This window comes from Diabrotica undecimpunctata, chromosome 3 (genome assembly GCF_040954645.1).
Source record: "Diabrotica undecimpunctata isolate CICGRU chromosome 3, icDiaUnde3, whole genome shotgun sequence".
Taxonomy (NCBI): Eukaryota; Metazoa; Arthropoda; class Insecta; order Coleoptera; family Chrysomelidae; genus Diabrotica; species Diabrotica undecimpunctata.
The window spans coordinates 150,096,548-150,118,359 of NC_092805.1; the positions used below are offsets into that span (position 1 = coordinate 150,096,548).

Below are 21,812 nucleotides of genomic sequence, written 5' to 3' on the forward strand. Positions count from 1 at the left end.
TAAGATTGAAACGAAAGAAAGACAATTGGATGACCGACGAGATACTCGGCATGATGGAACAACGAAGACAAGCCAAGAACAAAGACAGTCACAATTACAAAATCATTAACAACGAAATCAGAAAAAAGATAAGAGAGACAAAACAAACTTACTATGAGCAAAAATGTAAAGAGATAGAGGATCTTCAGAACAAATACGACCTATTCAACATACATAAAAAGGTTAAAGAAATGGCAGGACTGCAAAAAAGAAACGACAACACAACTTTTTTTGATAAAAATGGACATACTATGATAACGACTAACGAAAAACTAAAACGATGGGAAGAGTATATGGAAGACTCTTCGACGACGAAAGAGGAAACCCACAATACTTGTCTTTTGAGGACAGAGAAACAAGTGTAGAAATTACAAAGGAAGAAATACTGTATGCACTAAAGAACACCAGAAACGGAAAAAGCCCGGGGCGATATCAACTGCCTATTGATATCCTTAAAATAATAGAAAATGAATACATTGATGTCCTCTTAAAGCTTTTTAATACAATTTATCAATCGGGAGACATACCCAACGAATGGTTGACCTCAACATTCATTTATCTCCCAAAAAAGAAAAATGCTAGAGAATGCACCGACCACCGTACCATAAGCCTGATGTTTCACACACTTAAATTGTTTTTAAAGATCATTCATAAACGCATTTACAAAACACTTGATATGGATATTGAAGAAACTCAATTTGGATTCCGTAATGGCGTAGGTACCGGTGAAGCTCTATTTGCATTCAACGTACTAATCCAGAGATGCTTGGATGTGAACCAAGATATGTACGTCTGTTTCATAGACTACAACAAAGCTTTCGACAAAGTCCGCCACAAAGAGCTAATGGACATCCTCAAAGCAAAACAACTACAACACAATGACCTTCGAATTATAACAAATCTATATTATAAACAGCAGGCACACGTACGCATTAATTAACACACATCAGAAGAGTTCGAAGTTAAAAGAAGAGTGCGACAGGGGTGTGTATTGTCACCACTACTATTCAATGCATACTCTGAAGAAATTATGAAAAGAGCTCTTGAGAAAGAAACAGCAGGAATCAAGGTCAATGGAACACCAATTAACAACATTAGATATGCGGACGATACTATCATAATAACAGACAACCTCCGAGACCTCCAAAAGCTAATGAACAAGATAGTTGAGTATGGAGAGGAATATGGATTATCAATAAACACCAAGAAAACCAAATTTATGAGGATATCAAAAACCCAAAATATGTAATGGTGAAAGCCTGACAATTAACGGTAGTGCTTTAGAATAAGTTGAAAACTACCACTATCTTGGCACAATAATTAATCACACAAACGATTACTCCAAAGAAATCAAAGTTCGAATAGAGAAAGCACGTACAAACTTCAATAAAATGAGAAAGGTACTTTGTGCAAGAGAACTAAAATTGGACTTGAGAGTTAGGCTGGCAAGGTGCTATATTTTCTCGACTCTGCTTTATGGGATAGAAGCATGGACACTTAACGCGTCGACTGCTAAAAAGTTGGAAGCATTTGAAATGTGGGTGTATTGAAGAATCCTGAAGATATCATGGACCGAGCATGTAACAAACAACGAAGTCATGAGAAGAATCAACAAAAGAATGGAAGTATTGGAAACCATCAAGACACGAAAGCTGCAATACCTGGGGCATGTTATGCGTAATGAGAGATACAACCTACTTCAATTGATTATACAAGGGAAAATCCAGGGCAAGAGAAGTGTAGGAAGAAGAAGAATCTCATGGTTGCGTAACTTAAGGGAATGGTACGGATGCACATCAATTGAACTATTCAGAGCAGCAGCATCTAAGATCAGAATAGCCATGATGATTGCCAACCTCCGTCGCGGAGATGGCACGTGAAGAAGAAGATTGAAAAGAAATTTCGAGAAAGTGGAAAAAATTACTACGAATGTTACATTTTATATTTATTATATTTTCGAGCTCGGCTCGGCTCGGCTAGAACTATTCTTGGCTCGAGCCACGAACTCAACCTGCAGCTCAAAGTTTAAGCTGAACTTTTATCTCAAGCTCCGACAAGTTGAACAAGTCACTAGTCTCAACGGCAAAAAAAATTGAACAAAATATTTGTTATATTAAGTCAACTGTACTATACTATGTATATCTTACTCGAAAAATATACAAAAAATAAATAAGAAGAAGCCGTATCTTTACGTTTAATATATAATAAACAAGCAACTAAATATGCAGAGCGACTTTTAAGTATGTAATGCCCCAGAGACCAGTTCGCTCCAGCTTGCTTGAAGAAGGAGTTCTGAATTGAGTATTGGCTTCTCTGTACGTCGCGAAAGATGGACTGTAGGAGAGTCCTCAACCCCGACGCAGTTCGGACAGAAATGTCCTACATATATGAAGGATAGGTGTGAATAAGGTCTTACCAAATAAGTACCCGTGGACCAACTGTGGTCATGGCATAGGGCAGCCGCTATGTCATTACTGTATCGAGGCTGTAATGGTATGAGTTCTCCAAACACAGAACCTTCAAAGTAGAAAATCGATGAATAAAGGTACATGAAACATTAGAGGTCTTCTCCAAACTGGAAAACTTCGCGTAGTAGAGAACGAACTAATAAGACAAAATATAGGCATACGTGGTCGAGCAGAAACACTGATTACGTATCAGGATCCGAAAACACAGGATATAATGGTGTAGCCATACTAATAAATAATAGAATATCAAAATATATCAGGCAATATGAAACAATAAACAACAGAGTCATAAAAATAACATTAGAAGCAAAACCAGAAAATTTCCATGTCATTCAGGTATATATGCCCACAAAAGATACCCTAAATAAAGACATATGACGACATATACAACATAGAAAACATCTTAAAGAAAATCCCACCAAAAGAGCCAATATATATTATTGGAGACTTTAATACGAAGGTAGGAAAAACTGAAAATGAAACACAATTGAGAAATATTGACGGGTCATTTGGCTTGGGCATTAGAAACAACAGAGGAGAACGTCTTCTACAATTTGCAGTGAAAATAATCTAGAGATAACAAATACACTTTAAAAAAACCACCCATGAAGGCTCTTAACATGGACTAGTCCAAATAGAAAACTCCACGCATAAAAGCTATGCGTGGAGAATACTGTGGATCAGTCATAAACCGTTAAAAATTAATTGCAGGCTCAAATTACAAACAACTAGAAACATACATCAGACAAAAAAGCTAAGAGTAAATAATGCAGAAGAACTCCAGATGAAACTGATAAACAAAGAAAAACTACAAATATCAGAAGACATCAATAAAACGTGAAATGGAATAAAAAGCTGGATACACTCAGTGTAAAAGAGTCCACTTTTCCCATTGCAGCATACGCAGTTGATACATGGACTCTTAAAAAAATCGATAGGAGTAAGATCGACTCTTTCGAAATGTGGGTCTATAGAAGAATTCTGCGCTTGTACAAGACAAAAATAGAGTCAACTTGTTAATTCTGGAAGCGCTTCATATAAAAGACAGGCTATGACAAGAAGTAAACCGAGCATACCTAAAATACTTCGGCCACATAGCTAGAAGAACGGAGATCATGGAACTATTAATAGTAGAAGGAAAGGTAAAAGGGCGAAGACCAAGAGGAAGATCTTTAACACGATCAAATGAAGACTCTGGTGAGAAAGACCCCACATACCTTAAAACTTAATCTCTATAATCAAATAATTGGTTTTCATAAAAATACAAATAAGGCACACGCAGTATACTCACTCACATTACATGGAAGTTATAGCGCAAAACACTTATATTTCGTAATAAAACAGATAAACTGAAGTAACTGCCTTTTGCTAAATATAAACGAAATAAAACACAACATATTACAATATACTTAGTTAATTTTTACTTGACTTTACGGGCTACACATTAGAAGCAACCTACAAAATACAATACAACTAAAAGCAAAGCATACGCAAATATTGCGAAAAATATATACGAAAAATAACAACTATTCTAACTAGGAAGAAAATTTTCAGGAATAAAAATAGCACTAAGAAAAAGAATGCAATAGCAAGAATTAAGAATTATTTGAGCTCGAGTTCGATACTCGAGATGGTGTAATTAACCTGCCACGAAGATATTAAAATCTAAAGATATTGGGCTTTTTGGTTTTTTTAAATATTTGCTTAAATGGTTTTTAAATACAGGAAAACCTTCTAAGTAAACATAACCTTATAAACTTGAAATTGACGGTCAAGAATTTTATCACAGAAAAACAAATTTGTAACAAGTTTGTGTAAGAGATAAAAATATTAAAATGTATACTGAGCTGTTAGAAACATTTGAGGAATGCAGTTTTAAATATCTTGACAAAATACTATCAATGTGTGACGAAATAGTTGTTATGTCCACTAAAGCATGTTAAAATAATTAATTTAAATTATAGAATTAAATCAAAAGCATCAACTTACCTATTCGAATGCACTTTAATTCATAACAACGGCAAAACAACTGCAGAACAACAGCTATTGTATTTTACACGAAGCTATTAAAAAACTATTTTCAATCTTTGCCTTTGCGATAACAGTTATCTGGAAGTAGCTGCTTCAGATTTGTGTTGATTGTTTGAAATGTCGAGATATAATACTTAATTTCACCGGATTATCACTGTAATAAATCAGGCTCAGCGCCGGTAAAACACAGTAAGGTGTTAATTAACTCATGGTTTTCAAATTTGTTCACGTGCTTTTGTTTTGAAATACGGCAAAATACTATTTGGGTTTTAATTTGAATTTGTCAAAGTCCGTCTATATGAGCAAAAAGTTCCCGCACTGTTATATTTTATCGGAGGTTTGTATAGGTGTAACGTTTTACAGCAATGTGTTGAACGTGTTGCCTCTGTTTAATATTATTTTTCACATTAACGTAATTGATAGGAACCTGATAGGAACTTACATTCATATAAACAATTGGGTAGTTGCCAGTATGCAATAACCCTGCTTTAATCGTTTATTTTTGCGAACAGTGATAAATTTTACATGCATATTTTAATGTTGTTAAAATTGTTCTTGTATAAATTCTGTAGGTAATGCTTTTATTAGGTTGACGCTGATGTTCGACACTCACCCAAAGTATGGGATAGTATCCTGTACCTTCTTCTGTAATTTCCTACTTTTCTTTTTTATGTTTTTTTCTACCGAAGTTTAGCTACCGCCATATATTATGTTTCTCTGTTTTCTGCCGCTTGTATTATGTTTGCAGTTTCTGGTATTTAGAGCCATTCTCGTAAGATTCTCAGACAGGATTTTTTCTTTTAATCATGCCTTCTCTCCTGCTTTTAATCATGCCTTCTGATATAAGTTGTATTATAGCCTCCAGATATTTAACAAACCGAGATTACATCGACATTGTCAGTATCTTTTAATAGTGGAAGATAGTACAAATGTTACATCTCAGATAACGCGTTCGCCAGCAAAGGATTGGAGATCAGATGAACAAAATCGTTGGACCTCCCAAAAACACAACACAGACCAATAACTTGCCTTTATAACACGCAAATCAAATACAACACTGATCTTTTTAAGATAAGGTTAAAAAAAGCAAAATGGGCAAATTTCTTTGAAGCCTTGAATCAAGAGGTTTTCTACCTGAAATCATGTCCTGAGTCATATGATAAGTTTGTAAAAATAGTAAAACAAATATCACTAAAGTATAAAGTCTAGAGGGAGCTACATGAGGATGATCTTTTTTCGGAAGCAATAATGCGATATCCGCCAACAGAACAGACAGGTAGTGCAAACTAATGACGAGTCTGGACATAAAACAAAACAGCATACGTCCTTAGAGGTTGATTCGGAATCTTAAAAAAAAAATCTCGCTGCCCCAGCATCCAACCTGACAGAAGTCACACGCGATCAGATAGCCCATTGCCGAACAGTCGGCCGATATCAAGGATGATCAAGGTGAGAGTCCAACGAGATATCGATAAAAAAGGAATGTTCTAGGTACCTTCTTTTGTCTGGAGGAAATGAGAGACGAGTTACTAAATGAAAGATAATAAAACGCTTTCCTGGACGAAATACGAACAGAACAAATAAAGAACTTTGAACCAATAACCGTCGATTGGCTCGTACCCATGATAAATTGCTGCATCCGTATACTACAAATCCCCAAGATCTAGAGGAAAGCTGGAGTGGTGGCCCCCTTAAAATCAGAGGATAAGTTTAGCAGATGAACAATAGGGTTTTCGTACTGAAAGATCGTGTACACATGCAATATTTGTCTTAAAGCCAATTACTGAGAAATCACTAGAGTATAATAGACCAGCGTTTCTGTGTCTGATTGACTTAAAGGAAGTATTAGACAGAATAAGACTCAAAGATGTAATTCATCTTCTGTATAATAGTTAAGTTCACCTAAATATCATAAAAACTATTAAAAACATCTACCAAAACAAAAAAATGGAAATCATAATAGATGGACAACTTACAGAACCTATAGAAATAGGCAGCATAATAAGACAGACAGACTCATTAAGCCCTATGCTCTTTAATTTAATCATAAATGACGTCAACAAAAGTATCAACAAAGAAAGAGGATACAGAATAGAAAAAAAAGAAGTAAAATACTCTGTTACGCAGACGATGCAACATTAATAATAAGAGCAAAACAATTTAATAGGACAATCTCATCTCAGAAAACTAAAAAAATAGTAATTAGCAAAGAACTAATCACAAAATAGAAATTGATGGCATCAGCATTGAACAAGTAGTGGAAATAAAATACCTTGGATTTACATTGTCCAGCTATGGAAACCTAAACAAAGAAGTGAGAGATCAAGTACAAAAAGCAAATAGACTGGCAGTATGCCTTAATAACACTATATGACGAAACAGACATTTATACTAAGATGAAGTCAAGAAATTATAAAGCCATGTAAGACCAATAATTACACATACCTTAGAAAGAATATCCGACGTAGCCATGACACAAAAGCCACTAGAAATGTCAGATATGAGAGTACTGAGAAGAATTACAGGAAATACGCTGAGAGATCGAAAGAGAAGTAAAGATATTAGAAGAATATGTAACGCACAGCATATGAATGGACACTAAACAAAAAAGGATGGAATAACCACATAAGCAAAGCCCTGTGGTCAAAATAGTAAGAGATAAATCACCCATCGGCAGAAGAAGTATAGGACGACCGCGCAAAAGATGGAGTAACATCTTTTCATAGAGGTATTAATCCGTCAATGGACAAGCAAAATTGCTTATAAACAGCAAGAAAAAGAAGAAGAAAAATAATAAAAAGAGTTTTTTTCCTGGCAAAATTATACTAGTCGATTAACTTTTTTATTTTATGTTCCCAAGCTATACGTGCGAACTATGCCATTCACTTCGCCTCTTCGTATTTTGGTGATGTCTTGATTATTTTTAGGTTTTTTGTGATGTCGTCTAATTGTAACTTTTTATTTACATGCCGTCTCCTCTCAAAACAGTTGTAGCGATTCGAATCTTTGATGCCACTGCTGTAAACAGTTCTGTAGAACTACAGTTGAACCACTTTCTTAGATTGTTTCGCTAAGCGTCTTCTACCTCGACTTCTTTGTCTTTCTATTTTCCTCTCCATAATCACCTGCAGCAGTTCGTAGCGCTCACCTCTTACAATATGGCGCAAATATTGCAGCTTTCCAATTTTGATAGTATTTAGGACTTCTTTTTGTTCTTATTCTTTCCTATACTACGTCGCCGTCGTTTGTACCTTTGTCCACCCAGCTTATTCTAGCACATTTTGAAAGCCTCTAATCTATCGCGATCTATTGTTTTAGTGTCCATGCCTTCATTCCATACAACAGCACAGAGATCACAGGAGATTGCAGGGGAGCATGGATCTCACAGGAGGTTAAAAAATGTAATTAGATGATATTTACACGAAAACACGAAATATCTTATGATTCGAATACGAATCGTCAGCTTGAAAAGAGGTTGTCTGCCACACTGAATTGTTAAAATCAATCATTTTGATGTCCTTCAAAAAAATAAGCAAATATCATTAGTCTGATATTGGATCTTAAAAATTGCTTTAGTGATAAAGGTCAGGTAAGTGAGTACAATATTTCAAATATGTTCCAAAGCCTGGCAAACAAATATTTTTATTTTTAATACAGTCATTACTTTATTTCACAACAAACGATTTAGGTCTGTATATACATATTCGTAATATACTGTATTGTCTATGTACTATTTTAAGTATCTACATATTATAGGTAGGAAGCTGCTTTCATACAGATTTTTCGAAACGGATTCTGATTTAAGAAACACAATCGAAACATCTACAAATAGTTGCTATCCTACAAGAATTATTAATTTACATTACAATATTAACTATAAGTACAATTTCAAAAGAAAATACATTCATACAACAGAAAAATAAATAAATAACACTTTTAAAAATAAAATAGAACACAATATTTTGCATTATCCAGGGCTGCAAATTATATAGACACCAATAATAAGCAAACAAATCTGGACCATATCAAAATATTTATTCTTTTGTTTAAATTGTGTTTGTTTAAATCGATTTTAAAAAACAAAAGGAGGTTATATTGAATAGCTTATTAAAAACAAATATTTATTCTGAATTGTTTTCCGTATGTGCTAGATATTTTGCTTTCTAATTTTTCTTATTTCTGTCATTAGCACGAACTTTAGAATGGTTTATATAAAAAATATTAAAGGCTATAGCAGGATAATGTGGTAAATCTGCACTCGGATAGATTCTTATTTGGGATTATTCACTTGAAAGTATATATTTAAAAACCCCTTTAGCAAAATTTTTAGCTACCTACGTGGCCCCAGTATTCCCCTATAGTAAAAAATGTGTTTCTTGCCTAAATTTTTTCCCAAGTGATTCTTTGCATTAAAAATCTAAAAAAAAATAATGTATATATGTACATTTAAATGCCCAAAAATACTCTGATTTTTTTCAGATTTTTTGGATCAAAATTGAGCTCGGGAAAATTTTTCAAAACACCTCCTGTAATGTTAAAACACCTATCTTTAACACTCCATCTAGCACAACAGCTATTATAAATAACTCAATTCATAATGATAATAGAGCAAACAATGATAATGGTGACATTCCGGAGGTAATTGCATTCATCTCTTGACTATTTATTAGACCGATTAAGCCAAAGCTCACACGAATTGTAAACAACCAGTTAAACCTCAAAATAGCTAGTAGAACAGTGTTAACTGTTAATAACCTATTTTCAAGGATGAAAGATAGATCACCAATATTGTTCTAAAGCTATTTTCTTGTGGCATTTTAAATTAATTACTATTTAAATGGGAATAAGCCACAATTAAAGGTTAAAGTACGTTTATTGACGTTTCAATTTCCACTTCGGAAATCGTTCTCTATTCTGGAGGTGGCTTATTCCCATTTAAATAGTAAATAGATCACCAAAGGAGCTGCTGTATGAAGTAATTTACAGTATGCCATGTATTTATTGTGGCAAGTAATACATACAATAATATGTCCAGGCAAGTACTCTTTAGCTACACACGTGTTGTTAATGAAGGGCATAATATGGATTTTGCGTCTGTAAAGGTTTTAGCAAATAAAAAGAACTATCACAAAAGGACTTTTCTGGAAATGACATTTATATCTCAGATTAAACAGACAATTAATAAAAGAACAGATATTAAGCAATTAACAGAAATCTATTCGTTTCTTCTAAGAAACTGACAAAAACTTGGTTTAGATACTATGGTAATGAAGATTTTGGTTTAGATACTACCTTCTAGTAATGTCCGTAGGTTGGTTGATTAATAACATCCATTTAAAACAAGAACATGTGTAGTCTGTCTCTTTTCGTTTAATAATTTTACTGCTTGGATCCCTTGTTTTTGTTCCAACCAAGAGAAGAGATTAAAAAATTTATTCTTTTGATAATCAGATTATTATAGTCACAGACTGTGAAGACGACATGGGTTACATGCTACGAAAGTTTAAAGAGTATGAACTTTGGGATTTGAATGAAGGATGCAGAAAACAGAGTATCTGGGAATAGGGAAAGAAAAGGACATAGATATACAATTAAGACATCTAAAAATGTGGGAAGAATATAAACATTTACGCAGCATCTAACTCAGGGAATATCATAAAGAGGCGTAGAATAAAGAATACAGCAATGGTGGAAATGCACAACAATTCTTAATTCATTTCTTTGGTCAAATCGCATCACAACTAAAATAAAATTCTCAATATCTAGACCAGTAGTAGAACCAATACTTATTTGTGGAACCGAATGTTGGAAATAATTACTATTTTAATGGGAATAACCCACAATTGAAGGTTAAAGTAAGTTTATTTTTCAATTTACACTTCGGAAATCGTTCTCAAAATACAAACATTAGTAAATTTACAAATGTAAAAATAGTAATTACTTTAAAATGCTACAAGAAAATAGCTTCAGAACAATACGAATGTTGGAAAATTTCAATTAAAAACAAAAGAAAAGTCGATACTATAGTAAAGTGGATTTTATCGGAAGAGCTTGCCGAGTGTCTAGAATAGAATATGTACCTAATAAAGAAATTAACAGACGCATCAACAGAATTTATTAAAGAAAGAAGAATTAAAGGCAATTAATATAATATGGACAGTAAAGACTATACGGTATAAAAGATGGTCTAAAAAAGCTATTAATTATGAATCTGCACAAAAATCAGACGAGAAATGCCAGCATTAACTTCTTCTTCTTCTAATGGCGCTACAACCCTTTGTGAGTCTTGGCCTGCTTAACAATGTTCTTCCATTCTGCCCTGTCGGATACTTTCCTTCGCCACTGCCTGATGTTCATGGTTTTAAGATCCCTCTCTACGTCGTCTATCCATCTTTTACGGGGCCTTCCTCTTGTTCTGTTTCCTTGGGGCTTCCATCTCTGGACTACTTTTACAGCTCGATTATCTGGCGTTCTTTCTAGGTGACCAAGCCAGTTTAGTCTTTGTGATTTTACAAATCTGACAATATCTGCGCTCTGCATTAGTTCATCCAGCTCGTGGTTCATTTTAATTCTCCACGAACTATCGCTGCATTGGGTTGGTCCAAATATCTTTCTTAGTATTTTGCTCTCAAATATTCTCAGTTGATTTTCATCAGTGGTTGAGAGGGTCCACGTTTCACATCCATATGTGACCACTGGTCTAATTACTGTTTTGTAGATTCTCAGCTTAGTCTCACGATTCAGTAACTTACTTTTCATTAAGTCTTTGTATGCATAAAAGCACTTATTACCGCTAAGAATTCGTGCTTGTATTTCTTGACTGATGTTGTTGTTGTCATTTATTATTGAGCCTAGGTAGGGAAAAGTGGAGGCATATTTGTAGGTATGGTCTACCTTCAGATTCTCATGTTCATTCGATTTTGTGCACTCCATATATTTAGTTTTGCTTTCATTTATATATAGACCAAACGTAGCAGTTTCTCGTTTCAGTTCTATAACTTTTTCGCTTAATACCCTTTTGTTGCGGCTTATTATGGCAACATCATCCGCATATGCGCATATTTGCATAGATCTTGTATTAATACAGCCGTTTATATCCAGTATGCAAGACTTGCAACTTCAACGAGGAGTCATATGTCGCCATGTTACCTAATCCAACGGTAACTTTAACATCATAAGTATTTATAAGATATAATGTCGAACAAATGTAACTAATTATTTGTTAACGGATTTTTACCCATATATTTAGTGGCTACATTCATGTACTCCTAGACACCGATGATGGAATTATGTATTCCGAAAACGTTCTGTCTAACACAGCCCGTTTGGGTTTTTAAATATATACCTTTTACAAAGGATTTTAATAAATTTTTTAAAAAAGATTAAAAAGTGTTGTTGATAAGGCATCCCCTTGTCTAACTCCATTTTTAATATCAACGGCCTGCGTCATATCTCCATCTATTCTCACAATAGCTTTGGAACCCTCCAGAGTCATTCGTATAAGTTTAACCAACTTTTGGCCAGCATTAACATCAGCGGAATAAAGGCAACAAAGGAGGATAGAGCTATCCAAGAGGAAGAATGTGGAAATGAAACAAACTGGCCATCGACATGCGAGATGTGGTAGAAACTGAAGGTCCTATATGATTGTATTTATAATTGTATTATTCTTTAATAAACTGTGTTCAAAAAGTGGGACATTCCGTATAATCTACATAACTTAGCAATTGTTTTAAAAGCAAACATTAATTATATACATAGTGGCTTTAATTAGTATGTTTATCGACTTTACACGTATATAAAGTGACGTATAGGACATGTAAATTTAACATCGGTAAATACATTTGAATTAAGAATGGTTAGGGATTTGTAGAAGACTAGAGCTATAGATAGTAAGCATAAGCAATTTTTCTAATTACTCAACGATATTCTGAAACTATAACCATTAATAAATTTACATTAACAGTATTATCTTCTTCTGATGATTCATTCAAATTAATGTTTCGCATTTTGCATTTATTTCGATTAGTTCGTCTACTGCCTCAAATTTCCTGGAGTTCTGCCGTCAGTATTTTTAATGTTTAAGTTAATATTATCATTAAAAAATGTATGCTTAACTTCTTCGGAAGCGATTACACAACAGTACCATGGAGTTGATTTCAACAGTATCAATCAACAATTATATAGAGTCCAGTTTATCATCAAGTTGAATGTTGATGATGATGAATGCGTAGGCATGAGTACACATCTGAATTTTTTTACGATATATTTTTCGAAACGTATGTGTTGCTTTTTTACTTTTCTTAATCATTTGTAATATAACAGTGTATTGTTACATGAAGCGTTACTGACGATACTCGAATCATTTGAAATGTGGTGCTATAGGTGCATTTCGAGCATTTCCTGGATAGACAAAGATACCTTACAGAATGGGTAAAGAGCACGAACTAGTTATAACCATAAAACGTAGCAGATTGGAATACTTGGCCATATAATGCGTAGTGAACAATGATACGACCTACTTCGGACTATACTTCAATATAAGAATAACGGAAATGAGGTCCAGGAAGAAGAAGAATATCCTGATTGCGTTATCTACGAAAATGGTTTCATTTTATGGCCGCAGTCAATAAAAAAATAGTCATTAGTGAAATTGGAAGTGAAGTGGAAGTGAACAGAAATGTACAAAAATTTGAAAACCCAGATATTGAGACTGAAGTGACAGCGCTTCTTCAAAATGTCCCGTCCTCTACCATCTGTATTGCAGACAAAAAAAGAAGCAATGGATCTGGCATTCCATATAATTGAACTTATGGTTATCAATTAGAACTGATAACCAAACATTTAAAAGTGGCCGCTTCTGTGGGTCTTTGAGCTGTGCAAAGCCGTCAGCTAAGGAATTTACTATCAAATTGGAGAAATATAAATTAATACCTTCAAACAAGAAAATTGAAAAGAACCATTCTTCTCAACAAGGAAGAAAATAAACGCTAAGACAATACGTATGAAAAAACCGGATGCTGTTGAAAAACGTGTAATAGATGACATTTCATTTTAAATTGTATTATATCAGGCGATCGTCGTTCATTGTCTCGATGGTCTTTGCTTTTGGTTGGATTTTCTCTTTGTTTGGTGTTTTGTTGTCCTGTTTAGGGTTTTCACCGCTTCAGGACGTGGTTTGTTTTATTGTTGGGTTAGCTTTTGTCTTTGGTTGTCATTGGTTCTACCGGTGGTTTGCTTCGTTGGGTGTCTCCGGAGGAGAAGGATCCTGGACAATCAGAGGTGAAAGGGTTGTTGAGCTAAAACCGTCCTTTTCAGAATTTTAGTAGTGAAAAATATGGTTATAAATTTAATAAGTATATAAATTTAATTTAATTAATAAGTATATAAATTGTGAATCACATGAGGGCAACTGTGGCTGTATCCTTGTGCAGGTATCATTGTGCAATGGGATCGGGAAACCACAGAAAACCGATCCCTTCCTGTCTAGCAAGCTCTAAGTGAGCATTTACTGATTATTACGGCGATAAAAGAGTGGAGTTGCCTCCAGGGAGTCAATTTATTCATCAGGAAGTTCGTTGCTGGCAAGAACCAGTAATTTAGTGGGTAGGAAAGGGAGTTTGGGTTTAGGTAGTCTTTTAAATACATTGCCGATGGATGAACATTTAGGTTTCAAGGTGTTTTGGGCTCTGAATTTTTGGCCACGGATTGTTTTGATTGTGTAACTCCTGCTCAGAGAGGAGAGCCTCTCATTGATGAGCTGGATGTTCGACAGTTGATGAATGAGGGCGGAGGGATAGTCACGTCGTTTGTTGTTTATTCTACGCAGGATTTCCCGTTCCAATCCCAGCAGTCTTTGTGTCAGGTGGCGGTTGAACAAGATATAAAGATTAAATCTATATTCAATCACCGGCCTGATAAATGTTTTGTATGTATGTATGAAATGAGTGTACGTGTGTGTGTCCGCCCGAACTTACCATAGAGGGCATTGAGTAGACCGACTCTGCTCCTAACCCTGTTACAGGCTACTTCCAGATCGGCCCTCTAATTCAGTGTTTGAGTAAACACCACACCGAGGTACTCAATCCGGTCACGGGGTTGGAGTCGGTCGCCCCAAAGTCTAAGGTTGTTTCTTCCGGCTATATTGTATAAAGTGAATCTGCTGTTAGTGTCACGTGGATTTGGAAAGTCGCTTTTGTATATGGTGTATATCAGACGATCTTTTTAATGATCATATTTGTACAAAAATTTGAAACCATGTAGATATTATTTGATATGCAAACTATTTTTTATTTTAGTTATAATTATTTTTACACAGGTAATATAAAAAATAGGTATACAAATGTTGTACTCCATAGCTATGTTAAAAAACGATAAATTTATTTTATTCATTCTGCTACCATAAGCTTTTTGAGGTTTGTCATATCAAAACTAACAAACTTCAGTTTTTATTAAAATTGAGAGTTTCTTTAAATGATAAAGCTGAGAAGCGATTGAGCGGTGTTCAATTTTAAGAAAGCTGCAGACACAGTTATAAAATCTATAAGTTCGTTACATTTTAAAATCAGTGAGTGCAAAAGGTTGTATATACGGAAGAGTTCCAGATCTAACAAGATGCTAGTAAAAGGGGAACCTGTTTATCGATACGATATGATTGAATATAAATCAGTTACAAAAAAGAATAGAACTATGGACCAGTTTTGTCCTGGTATAATATCAAAATATAGTTTACAAGTAAAACAAGGAAAAGCAGATGTTAAAAAATTATTAGAACAATATTACGGCTTAAATTGGAATAGTATTAAAGAATTAAGCTATTTTAAACACGATTTAGAACGAGACAACTTTCATCTGAATATAACGATTTATGCCAACCTATACCATAGACATATAACGAGATTTACCAGAATATGTCGTTTAAATTTAGTTCATAAATAATTTGTTTACTTTCAACAACAATAAATCAATTTAAGTTTATAATAATATATTTGATTATATTTTATTGTAAAAACTAGCAAATTTGTAGCCCAGCTTTTCGCTGAAGTATTTATATATTCAAAAGAAGATACAAATGTCGGAAATATAAATAATTTTAATTTAATATGACGTTCAATTTCTCCGCTACATAATAGTAACTATAATATATGATAAATCTCCCAAGTAGTTCTGAAAGTGTCAATATATATGTACAGGAACAAAACAATAACAAACGAATAAGGTAGCGTTGTCCAACGTTTCGATAATTTTCATACAAATTGCCGATTAAACTTAAACAATAATCAATTGATCAAGAAATTAAAATGGTAACTTACAAATGGATCTAAGCAGTGTGTTAACGATATTAGAACACGAACTGAGTTTTTCGAGTAAGTATTTAGTTTTTAGTGGCTAAAAATATGATGAAGCACTCTGATATAATAAAATATGGTAAGTTTTTGTAAACTTTAGAAATAATTGCAAGTTTAGTGTGACTTTGTTGTTAATATATAAATATATATACATATATTTTCTACTCGTACATTAAAAAAGCCTTTAAATCATGTTATGCTTCCTCTTTATATTAACTATTATGTACATAATCACCAAAACTATCTTTTAGATACTTCACTACGCAATAATTTGCGTAGTAAGATTTTTAAGACCTTTTCACATTGCTACTTATCCAATCTTTTATTTATATACTACATCTATGTTTGTGGTTACAGAATAAGTTTTGACACCTGCTGTCGAGTCTCCTTTTTGTCGAAGCCTTGCTTTAACCTTTTTTGGTACATGATTAACTTCATCGCGGCTTCGCTAACTTCATTTCAGTAGTACATCTTTATTATCTTAAGTAAGATCTGGAACGGGATTATATATATATATATATATATATATATATATATATATATGTATATATATTCAGTTTTCCTACAGTATTCACTGTCTTCCCTCGCTCAACCGTTTCCATCCCTCTCTGTTGTCCCATTCTCCATCGTTTAGGCCTCTCTTACTTATGGCGTCGTCTACTTTGTTCCTCCAGGATCTTCGGGATCGTCCTCTTTTCCTCCTTCCTGTGGGACTCCATTCTGTTATTCTCTTTATCCATCTGCTGTCGCTAGTTATTCTTACATGTCCCTACGACTTTAGTCTTTTTTGTTCTATATATGTTAGTATGTCTGTTTCTATTGATGTTCTTTGATTTATTTCGTCATTACTTCTCCTATCCGTTCTTGTTCCTCTGCAGCATCTTCGCAGGCATTCCATCTCTGTTGTTACTATCTTACTGCTGTTTTTCTTGTTTATAATCCAATTTTCAGCCCCATATGTCATAATACTTCGCACTAATGTTTTATAAATCTGTGTTTTTGTCTTCACATTTAGGTGTCTATCCCACCATACTAAGTTAAGTTGTCGAATTGTTGGTCTTGTTTGTCCTAATCTTTGCTTAATTTCTCCCTCTGTTGTTGCCTTTTTCGTGATTATAAACCCCAAGTATTTGAATTTATCCTTTCCTTTGATTGTTAAGTTGTCGTCAATCTGTAAATCTTCTATGTCTTCTATAAAAGATGTGAGAGTCAGAAGAGGAGCAGAATGTGGAGTTGACCATAAACTACTGACAGCAAAAATGGGCATTAATTGGAAACATTACAAGACTCCCTCTACATAAGAACCGTTGAACACTATAAGAGAAAAACAATAAAATATAGAACTACTCCAAGAACAATCAATAAGAGAACTATACAAACAACGTCTATACTAAAAATTAATAGAATTCAGATACGGCAACATCGAAGAAATATACAAGCATATAAAGACGAGTATAAAACAAGCAGCCTTCGAAGCCCTTGGAGAGAAAAAACATATAACAAATAAATAGCCCTAGTATGAAAGAAATAAAACAACAAAAATAATAATTGAAGAAAAAAGCAACTATACAGAAAATAGCTAACTACAAACAACTATGAAGTTTATAAAGAGTATAGAGAAAAAGATAGAGAAGTGAAAAAACAAATAACAAAACAAAAGTGTGAAGAATGGGAAAGAACCTGCTTAAATATTGAAACATACATAGGAGGTACAAGAACTTCGGAGTCATGGAAAGTACTGGAACGGGATTCAGTTCCATATTTTGCAAATGACTGTGGCAGCTTTGTTTTTTGATCCTGGTCCATTCTTGTTCCACAAGAAGCTAGAAAATTAAAGTGGACTCTTTCTTTTGGTGCCTATCCGTTGCGAAAATTAGCAATTACCATGGCTATTCGTACCTTGTTCACCGCTGCTGGAAACAGTCCAGAAGTTTACATAGAAAACAATATGCGAACAATTTTAAGCCATTTTTAATCTGCGTTCGGGACCTCTTCACTCCATAGCGTTCAATATTTCGAATAATAAGTCCCAAATACTCCAATTTTCGTGCGTTTATACTATTTAATATTTCAGGTTGTGTATTTATTCTAAGCAGTACTAACCCATTTGAAATGTAGGAATTTTTGAGACATCCAGTGCATGCGTATTTAGCTTTCGTGTACATATTAGTACACAAGTAATGTAGAAAATAATAATAATATTAACAAGTACAGAGATCTAATGGAGAATGAAAAGTACACAGAAAGTACCTATTATTCTATCTACTACTGGTGTTATTCCCAAAAGCCTCCTAGAGAACATAAAACAACTGGGTCTAAATGAACATACAATGAACATCTCTATAACGCCATACAGAAAGCTGTACTCCTTGCGACGTACAGAAGTGTACGAAAATTTTTGGGAGACACTCCAGCATACAAAGTCACCTAGGGCTTGGTAGCTTGGTTTGTGGCTACAGAAAGTGTAGCTTTAAATATAAATATCTCGAAAACAAAAATCATGACCAATTTGGTACCCAACCAGAACATCAGTATTGGTGGGAAAGAAATAGAACTTGTAGATAGATATAAATACCTGGGACATAAAATTATGATTGGCAGGGATAACCAGACTCATGAACTGAAGAGAAGAATCGGCCTTGGGTGGGCAGCATTTGGAAAACTAAGAGAAACTTTTAAAAGTGAGCTGCCCACATGCCTAAAGAGAAAGGTATTTGATCAGTGCGTCCTCCCAGTCTTGACGTACGGAGCAGAAACACTTACCTTAACAAAAGCAGCAGCTACCAAACTGAGAGTCACGCAGAGAAGAATAGAGCGGTCCATGTCAGGAATAACTCTGCGAGACAGAATAACCAACGAAGACATCAGGAGAAGAACCGGAGTGACTGACATCATCGAGAAGATAGCCAGACTAAAATGGAGATGGGCAGGACACATAGCCAGAATGACAGATGGGAGATGGACAAAGAGGTTATTGGAATGGACGCCAAGGGAAGACAAGAGAAGCGTCGGTCGACCACCTACAAGATGGACTGACGATTTAAGAAGACTCAATAAAAACTGGATGAGAGCGGCGCAAGATAGATGGGGTTGGAAACATGAGAAAGAGGCCTATGTTCAGCAATGGACTCTTGAGGCTGGATGATGAGGGCTTGGTAACACGAAAAGAGTCCCACCAAAACTCAATCCTTTTGATACCGTAGGTATCTGGGATAAGTGAATTTTCCCCTTAGAGGAAGTGTGAGCCGTATAGCTAATCCTGGATAATAATAAATAAGATCCAGATGTGTTCGAAAATTTTTGGGAGATACTTAAGGTTATAAGTTATGTAGTGCTCGATAACACGGAAATAGCCCTACAAGAGCTCAATGCTTTTGATACCGTAGTTATCTGGGATGAGTGAATTTTTTCCTAAGAGGAAGTGTGAGCCGTATGGCTAAATCTTGATAAAAATAATAGTATAATTTAATAATAATAATAATAATATAATAATAAAAAATAAAACTTTCTCAAATATTATCAGTATGCTCTTTGGACTAGAATCAGTATACAAAATATAGTCAGAGGAAAGGTTCAGCCCGGAGGTTTCGATATGCAAGATTGCCAAAACATCGAGGCAATTGGTGAAAATTAAATGTACAAATATCTCGGAGTAGGTACAGCAAGCGCGGAAAATTGACCATAAACTAATGAAAACCCAACTAACTTCTGAGTTTATGCGAAGAGTAAGACAGCAAATCGGTCATATCTTAATATCAAAAATTTGTTTAAGGCATTAAATGCGTATGCCTGTTCTGCGCTTAGCTACTCATTTGGTATTGTAAAGTAGTCAAAAACGGGTATGGAAGTCTTTAGCGGAAAGCAAGAACATTTCTCACAAAGGCACGAAAACATCATCCACGCAATGCAGTAGAGAGAACAACATTACCGCGGTATCTAGGGAGAAGAGGACTTATGGACATAGGTGAGCAACTGGATAAACAGGTGGCTATCAGAGTGGAGCCATAACCTCTTTTAGTTTGCAGGCCGGGCGATGCCGGCTGGGTGGCTACGTTTATCATGCAACCAAACCCTCGCCATCCGAAAACCGACCTGATCCTGTTCGTCTGTTGCTCTCGGTTCCGATCCGGAAAGCAACAGACCAGCAGCGTAAGGCCCTTTATGGCCCGATGTTTGGCCAGATTTATATCGCTTGAGAAATGTCCCACCCCCTCTGCATTTACTATCTTCACAAAGCCAAATCGCAGGTCTTGCAAAAATTAGCAAATAACTATATGAAAGTTATTAAAAAAGAATAAAAGTTTAAAAATAGTTAATAAAATAAGTATAATGGGACATTCACATGACATAAAGGACGACACAAACATCTACGTAAGCCAGTCAATAAAATAAAATCCTAACTAGACGAACGTAGACCCCACGATAAGAAAGAAGCCGGTATATATACTCAAAGTGAAATTCTCATAAGTTATTTATGTTAGGACCTCATAAAATGACTATGAATATGGACACTACCTTGAAAGGTTTAAAATAATACGAGAATTCGATTGACACCATGTTCCTCGAGCTCCCACGATTAGAGGTGCCATGCAAATCTGTTTCCCTGAATATTGGGTCTGCATGGTCTGAAGGAATCGAGGCTCTGTGTACAGCGCCGTTTTATTGGCGGCGGCTGTACTTAGGGGTTCAGGACCCTCCCAGCTGACGGCAACGTCCACGACAATTACCTGCTCATCCTGCTGCGCGACAAGGTCAGGTATCTTCAGAGTCCCGTCGGCGCATCTAATTCGCGGCTCAACCTCGCAAGTCCACCCTTTCTTTTCCACCGCTTTTCGTAGGTACGTAACGAGCTGATCATGTCTCTTGATGCGGTGCCAGTGTGATGCAGGACACTTTTGCAAAACGTGACTAAGGCTCTCGTTACGTTCGCATCCCTTTCGGCACCTCCTTTCATCTGGTGGATTTGAAGGGATGCCTCTCGTCGGTAGGAGATTTCCTCGCAGTTGGATTGCCTTGATAAAATCTCTCCCCGACCAGTAGGGCGGTGAATTGCTTATCCAGGCTGAGCTTTCTGAATGTGAAGAGACCTGGCGAAGTCCGTTTCCGCTATAGCCGTCCTTAAGCCTCTGGTGGTCCGAAGATGTTCTGGTCCATTTTAAGATTTTCTTCCAGAGACGTGACATATATGGTAAACTGAGGGTTAACGACGTCGTATCAGTAGCTGAGCTGATAAGTTTAGTCAGTCTCCTTCTTATGATTGCCGGGACCTGCATGGCCATGGCCATGACGCTCACGCCTCCCTCTTTTGTGGGAGCGTGGATATAAGCATCGTGCGGTTGAGGGACAGAAACTTCCGAACGGCTATGCGCACGGACCTGTCAAAGCCCTTCAGCGTTTTCATACTGATGGTTGGACTCTGCAACATGTCGATGTACTTCGGTAACAAGTATGTTTTGAGTACCAGCAGCTTTTGTGCTGGTTTAAGCCCCGCTCGTTGAATACGATTGAGCTGTGTCTGCAGCTCGTTGAAGGCTACCCTGGTCTGCCCTAGAGCATTATACCTTCGGCCTAGGTATCCAACCAGCTCGCTCGGTTGCAGCTGCCGAATCCTGTCATTGCCGACAGAAAAGAGAGAGCACGTCACTCAGTAAGAGTGCTTATTACCACGGTTGACGTTAACCGTAATAGCTGCACTCTTACCGGCGTTTATCGACATCCCTCTCTTCTCAAAGAATTCGACGGCTGTCCGGAGCTGTTTGGTACTATCCTTGGCCGATTCGGTCAGCAGGATTAAATCATCAGCGTAACCCAGCACTGAGATTTTTCTGCCATCTGCAATTGGAAGGCCAGGCCTGTCTCCCTCAAGCTTGCATATCAGCTCATCGACCACCACATTGAAGAGGTGGGATTAAGAACCTATTTTCAA

General features: G+C 35.6%; 2 protein-coding genes across 3 annotated transcripts in view; one reads left to right on the forward strand and one right to left on the reverse strand.

Moving 5' to 3' along the window:
* Window positions 1-21,812, reverse strand: part of LOC140437561 (chloride channel protein 2-like) — a 293,059-nt gene that overhangs the window by 158,643 nt on the left and 112,604 nt on the right. The window contains exon 1 of one of the 2 annotated variants that reach the window (XM_072527155.1): window positions 4,497-4,796. The exons of the other annotated variant lie outside the window; for it this stretch is intronic. The gene's annotated coding sequence lies outside the window, so the exon portion shown is untranslated. Of the gene's footprint in view, window positions 1-4,496; window positions 4,797-21,812 lie in introns of those variants that run through there. 2 annotated transcript variants of the gene reach the window in all.
* The window catches only part of LOC140437559 (chloride channel protein 2-like), an 81,297-nt gene continuing 75,370 nt past the window's right edge, over window positions 15,886-21,812 (forward strand). Inside the window, exon 1 of the mRNA XM_072527154.1 lies at window positions 15,886-15,965. Coding sequence (XP_072383255.1) covers window positions 15,963-15,965 — 3 coding nt within the window. The 5' untranslated portion in view covers window positions 15,886-15,962. The remainder of the gene's footprint in view (window positions 15,966-21,812) is intronic.